The sequence below is a fragment of the Lactuca sativa genome, chromosome 7 (assembly GCF_002870075.4).
Source record: "Lactuca sativa cultivar Salinas chromosome 7, Lsat_Salinas_v11, whole genome shotgun sequence".
Classification (NCBI taxonomy): Eukaryota; Viridiplantae; Streptophyta; class Magnoliopsida; order Asterales; family Asteraceae; genus Lactuca; species Lactuca sativa.
This window is the reverse complement of record NC_056629.2, coordinates 132102491-132109541: the sequence shown is the minus strand read 5'-3', so window position 1 is coordinate 132109541 and position 7051 is coordinate 132102491. Positions and strand designations below refer to the sequence as shown.

The 7051-nt window shown below is 31.2% G+C and overlaps 1 protein-coding gene across 1 annotated transcript; it reads left to right on the top strand.

Annotated features, from left to right (window-relative positions):
- Nucleotides 1–2295: 2295 nt before the first annotated feature.
- LOC111921347 (protein disulfide-isomerase like 2-1) lies at nucleotides 2296–6142 on the top strand. The gene is made up of 11 exons (XM_023916905.3): nucleotides 2296–2487; nucleotides 3226–3310; nucleotides 3524–3621; nucleotides 3710–3765; nucleotides 3869–3986; nucleotides 4103–4130; nucleotides 4262–4353; nucleotides 4441–4597; nucleotides 4996–5123; nucleotides 5319–5418; nucleotides 5885–6142. The coding sequence occupies exons 1-11, from the start codon at nucleotides 2336–2338 to the stop codon at nucleotides 5948–5950; spliced, it is 1080 nt and encodes a 359-aa protein (XP_023772673.1). The 5' UTR covers nucleotides 2296–2335; the 3' UTR covers nucleotides 5951–6142.
- The last annotated feature ends 909 nt before the right edge of the window (nucleotides 6143–7051 follow it).

The window sequence follows — 7051 nt, the reverse complement described above, 5'->3', positions numbered from 1 at the left end:
ATGGATTTGACTTGTTGGTATTGTGCTTGTGTTTGATTGTTAATACCTAGCATGCTAAAATTTGGTTCTTTAATTGCTTGAATTCATGTTCTGTGTAGCTTAGTGATTATTAAATTACATGAACTTGAAACCTAGTGATTTAGTGAATATTGAATTGCTAGAGCTAGGATCGACCCAATCTTAGATAAGTGATTGAAGTAATTAAATTTAGTTGTGCTGGAGAACACAAATTATGATCATAATTATGTTTGCATATTAAATCTTACATAGCCTATTTATAATTCATAACTGATTTTGTGTTTGACTGTGTGTGACCATGCATAGTTTTACATGAATTAGTTAAATATTACTAAATTTGGACTTAAATTACTAATAATATAATATTAAGTAACCAACTTTGATAATCCATAATTGTTAGTTAACCATAAAGAAGAAGTGGATTCGAACTAAACGGGAGTGTTTTTAGTAATTGATTGAACCTTTGTTTAGTAATTAAGTTTATCTAGGCTTGCAAAATTAGATAAAAACCTTTTTAATTATTTTTTGATTTTAGTTTAGTTTAGAGTAATTATTTTAGCTAATAAATTAGTTCCATGTGTTCGACCCCAACTTACTTAAACTACACTACAATCCGACTAGGTACACTGCCTAGGTGCATATTAGTTAGTTAAGTTAGTTAGGATATAAATTTAAAACTAGTATGTACTTTTGTGCACATCAGTGCACATCATCCTAGATTTAATGTGTTTTACGATTTTTTGATACTCTGATTTATGATAACGAATTTTGGAGAATTTGTTTTGTAAAACTTATGGATTTTTGGAATGGTTTTAAAAATGCAAAGTTTGGCCTCGATTTTGGGATCTTACATCATTGCCCCTGCAAAAACTATAAGCGAGAGGTAGAAGCAAAATGTCAATGTCTATAGTAGCCAAAAGACCTGGTGAATGACAATTTGGTCACTGATCATATGTATGCGTCACATGAGTATAATCAACTCTAATTAAAAGAAAGGGTGAGTTTGGTGTACGTTTAGATACAAACGTCAAGATTTCAATCTAAAATTAGTTTTTTAACTGAAAATCTGAAGTACGTTGCTATTATGGGTAAATTTTGAAATATATTGTCTATCTTGGTAAAAGTGGTTAAAGTATATTGCTATTTCTTGCAATTTAGTTATATATACGATCACTTCCGTCCGCCGCGAAGCGCGAGAAACCCTCTAGTTCCTATTATTTTCTACTTAAATTAGTTTGTTTCCTAATTTCAATAGGTTTTAGCATATTTTTGTTTTTCGTAAAAATTATTTAAATTATTTTTTAGAACTTTTTGTGTTTATAGTCAACTTTAAAACTAGCAGAACTTTTCTTTTTATTTTTTCAATATAAAGCAAATTTTTTTATTAAAACTATTTTTAAACTTTAATAGTAGTTAATTAAATATTGAAAAGGTAACATTTTTTAAATGCAAAATATTGTATATGTAACTATTAAATAAAAAAATATCGTATTTTCTTAAATGCGACCAAGCTTTACTGACATGGGTTTGTAGTGTCTAATTTATGGTGATTTTCAGATTACAAAGTATGTTTAACGAAGATCGGGTGTTGCCGTGTTGGTTTATCAAGCTAAAAGACGTGAGTCACTTGATGCATTCTCAAACAATTCTATCATCATATATGTTCTTCATCATTTGTAGGTTTATTTCATCAAAATGTAAAAAAATTAAAACACGATCATATCAACAAACTTCCTGCATGCAAAATTCTTCACCTCCTTCTTTAGCAATGGTTACACAAGAACAACTTTAAGTCTTCAATTGAACAAAAAAACAAAGTATTAGAGCTAATTAGCTTCACACTCTTTTTAGGGTTTTGATGAGTAGAAGAGAAATTGAGAAACAGAAATATTATTAAATCGCTGAATTTTATGACCAATTCAGCTCCGGTGGTGGAGGAAAATATGCCGACGGCGACGGTGATGATGGAAAAGTCTATGGTCAATTAAGAATTAAAAAATAATTTTCTATTTACATCAATATCTATATTTAAAATATATAGTAAATGCCACGTCAGATGCTACGTGGACCACCAGATAAAATGCCATGCATACTTTTCCTCCACGTCGAGCACATCGTTGGATGGAGTAAACCGTGTAATAATAATACACTGATTGAAAGTTGAGGGACTATGCATGAGTTTCGGTGATAGTTAAAGGGCTTAATTGAAAATTATGTTAACATTGAACACTTCTTAAACCCCATTTACATTCATTACATGCCGAGTAAGAAGTAAGAACAAACTCAGTCTACGAGTTCTCGAAGAGAAGGCGTAAACATGGCTAGATCACCGATCCATTTCACGTTAGCAACCCTAGCTCTATTCTTCATCTCTTCCGCGGTTGCTGAATTCCTCACATTGACGCAAGATAACTTCGAGAAGGAGGTCGGTCAAGATCGTGACGCTCTCGTCGAGTTCTATGCTCCCTGGTAAATCAACTGAACTTAGAAACATTTTTTTCGTCAATTTAATGATCTTAGATTATCAAATATGTTGTTGTTGATTTTTCAGAGGTGAATTGGAGATAGAATTGACGATCGGTTTTGTTTTACTGATTGTTTTTGTATGAAATTAGCTTTGATGGAGAGATCGTTGGTTATCGATATCTAGTTTATGATCAGTGTATAATGATGAATTTGGGTTATTTAGTTTTCTCTCCTTGATTCTATCAATCATGATCTGAGTAAGGTGAAGATATTTGGGGATATAACTGATATGAGTGATATGATTGTTTCGTTTTGGCTTGATAATCGTAAATATGGTAACGAATCTAAATCAGTACTCTTTCATCTGTTTCGGATAGAAAACATCATAATTATGTTGTGATTATTACACCGTGACCAATGATTATGCTTATTTTTTTTGGAAACAATACAAATCAATCATATCTCAATTTTATGATGATTTGTATGTATCGAAACAATATTGGCATTTCACTCATTAATGTACAAATGTTGCCAAGAGATGTGCCATGTGGTATTGAAAAGAAATTCTATTTCATATGCGTGAGTTTTGTGTAGGCAGTGGTTTTGTATGATGGAATGGGGGAATGATTGGAATGACCCATTCCGTTGAACTTAAAAAACCTGTTTGTTTTCTCTGGTGGAATGGAATGGACCATTCCTGAAGGAATAGATCTGTACATTTAATTCTGTCTATTTTATCAGGTGTGGGCACTGCAAAAAGATAGCTCCAGAATTTGAAAGAGTAGGTAATGGCTTCAAGAAGGCAAAATCCGTATTGATTGGAAAGGTAGTTTCTAGTATAAGTTACACCATATATTATAGTTTTCATGTTTTCATTCTGTTTACCAAAGGGATATTAAACTCCCTCACTAGCTTCTACATATTCCTCTTGAAAAAACTCTTCAATTTGTTAAACTTAAACACTTGACATTTGGTTGAATATACACATTCACTAATGATACTATATATATCTTTACTTGTCTTTATCATGTATTCATAGGTGGATTGTGATGAACATAAGGATGTTTGCACCAAATATGATGTTACAAGCTACCCCACCATCAAATATTTTCCAAAAGGATCACTGGAGCCCAAACTGTCAGTAATCTTTTTTTTGCAATAAAACTTATATTTTCTGATAAATAAAATACTCATATTCAAATACTCAAATTTTCTTGTTTTTCAGCTATGATGGTGAACGTAATGCTGAAAAATTTGCTGAGTATGTAAATAGTCAAGCAGGTAAATTCCTTGTTTATTTATCTTGTTCATCTGATTTTGGTGTCTACATTAATATTTCTCATTGTATTAGTATACCATTAATATCATAACTATTAATTTTCAGGGACATTTGTAAAGGTAAGTGCAGTTGGCTCAAATGTGGTAGCACTAACATCATATAACTTTAACACGATTGTAATGGATAAGACAAAGCATGTTTTGGTCGAGTTCTATGCACCCTGGTAAATACTAAATACTTTTCTTTACACTTAATTAATATGCTTCATATTATCTAATCCATTTACTCTATTTCGATAATTGCTTATATTTACATTCACAATCTTGTCTTGTATTTCAGGTGTGGTTATTGCCAAAATGTTGCTCCTGTATGTGACACACACACACACTTTCCTTTTAATTTTAATATTAACCGAAACCTTTAAGCCCCCTTTGTTACATATGACATGACATAACATAACATAACATAACAGTTCATTTTCTATTTTTGTTGTTACAGATCTATGAAAGCCTTGGAGATGCATTTAAAAACGAGGATGATATAGTAATTGCGAGTATTAATGCTGATATATACAAAAGGCCAGCAGAAAGGTAGTAAGATTTAAACGCATCTATCGTATCTTCTTAACCTAAACCCTAAATAAAGTATAAACAGAAAAAGTTTGGAATGATGCACAGGTATAATGTAGAAACCATTCCAAAATTTATATTCTTCTCAAAGGATAACAAAGATGGTGAAGATGTTCCAGGCAAACCCACTTTAGAATCTCTTTTGAACTTTGTCAATGACAAGTGTGGTACAAGCCGTGATGGAGAAGGACAACTTACCTCCAATGTCAGTGCTTTAAAACACTCTGAGTAAAATAAAAATAGTATTAGGCTATGTTTGGCGTACTAGCTGAAAAGGTAAGCTATTAGCTGAAAAGCTAGCTGTTAAATAAAAACCTAGCTGATAGTTGAATAGGTAGCTGATAAAAAATAACGTTTGGTAAAACTAGCTGAAATATATAAAAGTACATAAAATGACATGTAGGAGTATGTGTTTCTATAATTAATTAAGGGGTGTATTTGGAAAATTTTAAAAAAACTAGTCTAAGTAGCTTTTCAAAAAGCTACGTTTTGGCTTACCAAACACGACAACATAAAAAAGCTCGAAAAATAAGTTAGCTGTGGCGCGCCAAACACAGCCTTAGTGGTATTGGATGTAATAGTTTGTTTTGGTGGTGAAAACAGGCGGGGATAATTGAGATGTTGGATGTGTTGGTGAAGGAGTTTAAGAGTGCTGCTGGTGAAGATGATAAGCAAGAAGTATATGCCAAGATTGAGGAGGAAGCTGCAAATCTCAATGGCTCTTTGGCAAGGTTATTCTTATATTATTATTATTATTTATATTTTATAATTTATATTCATGCTCTTGTCACTTCCCGTTTTTAGATATTTTGTGTGTGTAAAAGAGGAGGATGTCTTTCTCATTAAAAGCCTTGGTTGTGTGTCTTTTTTTCAGTTGTATTTATTTTGTTTTTTTGATGGTTAGAGTTTGAATATTTGATTGTCAGATATGGGAAAATATACATTAAGGCTGCACATAGTTATATGGTTAAAGGTGCCGATTATGCAAAGAATGAAATCCAACGTATTGAACGTTTGCTTTCCAAGGTAAAAAGAAAAACTCATTTGTCTATCCACTTTTTGATTTATTATAAAGGCAAAATACAACACCACGTACTTTAATCGTTTTATTAATTTAAACACTTAACTGTTTTGTGTAGTATTTAACAACTATACTATTTTTATTATGTTCAAAAAAATTACCATTTACCCAAAAAAAAAATTAAAAAGGCAAAATGCGAAAAGAAAAAAAAAAACACAGTTTTTTCATCATTTTATCGATTTAGCTACTAAACTATTATTTTTTATGGTTGTTATTACAATAGCCCTAGCAAAAAAAAAAACAATAGTTCACTAGATAAATTGATAAATATTGTAAAGTAGGTGTTTTTATAATTCAAAAGGTATATAATGGTCTAATTATGACAAAACAAAAGAATATATATATATATATATAGTTAAGTGTGTTTAAGAATCTGTGATAAAGTTTTAATAATTAGTTTGTTACTTGCAGTCAATTAGCTCAGTGAAGGCCGATGAATTCACGCTGAAAAAGAATATCTTATCTGCATTTACTTAATTGATAACATACGGACACTATCATGAGTTGTTGATGATTTGTTGACGTAGGTACGTAGTTAGGGAGGTATGATAGAATTTTGATTCCCACTTCATTCTTATTTAAATTCTTATTGGTTGCTACACCAAATAAATTACAGTAGACATGTTGATAATAATAATAATAATAATAATAATAATAACTTTCATTCTTTCATTTTGTTTTACCTTTGTGATTTTATTTTTCTAGCTAAAACCCGGTTTGTGTTTATCCATACTTGTTGACGACCTGCCATATGTGACAAACGCAAATGTTAGCTGGAAATATTGCACCTGATCACCTCGTTAAAACCACTCGCAAAAAACCAAATGTCGCCTCTACAATATTTTAATTGTTGCAACTGACCCAAAGTGTGGTTTGAGAATCTGGGTCAACTACACTAAATTCTCTTAAATCATAAAAAAAAAAAAAAAAATGTGATAGTTATCACATGTTTCTATAAGGAAAATAAACCACCATAACACGCCCTTTGATTAATTGATTCTACAGCCACGAATGTCAAAATCAGCGGAATACCAAAACTATGCCAAGGGAATTTCTGATATATTTTCCAGTTATGTTTCCTGTCCACTAATGAAATTAATTTGATGAGATTGCATGATGTTACGAATGCACTCTGCTTTATGCGTATCTACCACACCTCTCATGTTTAGAGATAAAAATTCAATTTTAGTTTTTTAAAATTTGGCAAATATACCAAATTTAGTTTATGTTGGGGGTCCACGGGTGTGGGCGGAGGGAGGTGGGGTTATTTGAGATCACCTTAACATTTTCAATATCACATGCGCTATTTACATCTAGCGGCCCATCTAGTTTTTTAAATGTGTGGATCAGCTTAGCTTATGTATTTGTTAAAAAACTATAAGCTATAAACGTTATTTTGAGGGTGCTTGGATAAATAGTTTTTAGTTTATTAGCTTATTGTTTATTTGTTTATTGTGGTGGGAATAAACAGTTTTTTAAATGTGTTTGGATTAGTTTATTGCGATGAGAATAAGCAATAATCAATAAGCATCATAAGTGTTTGGCAAACAAAATAGTTTATATGAGTAAAATGACCAA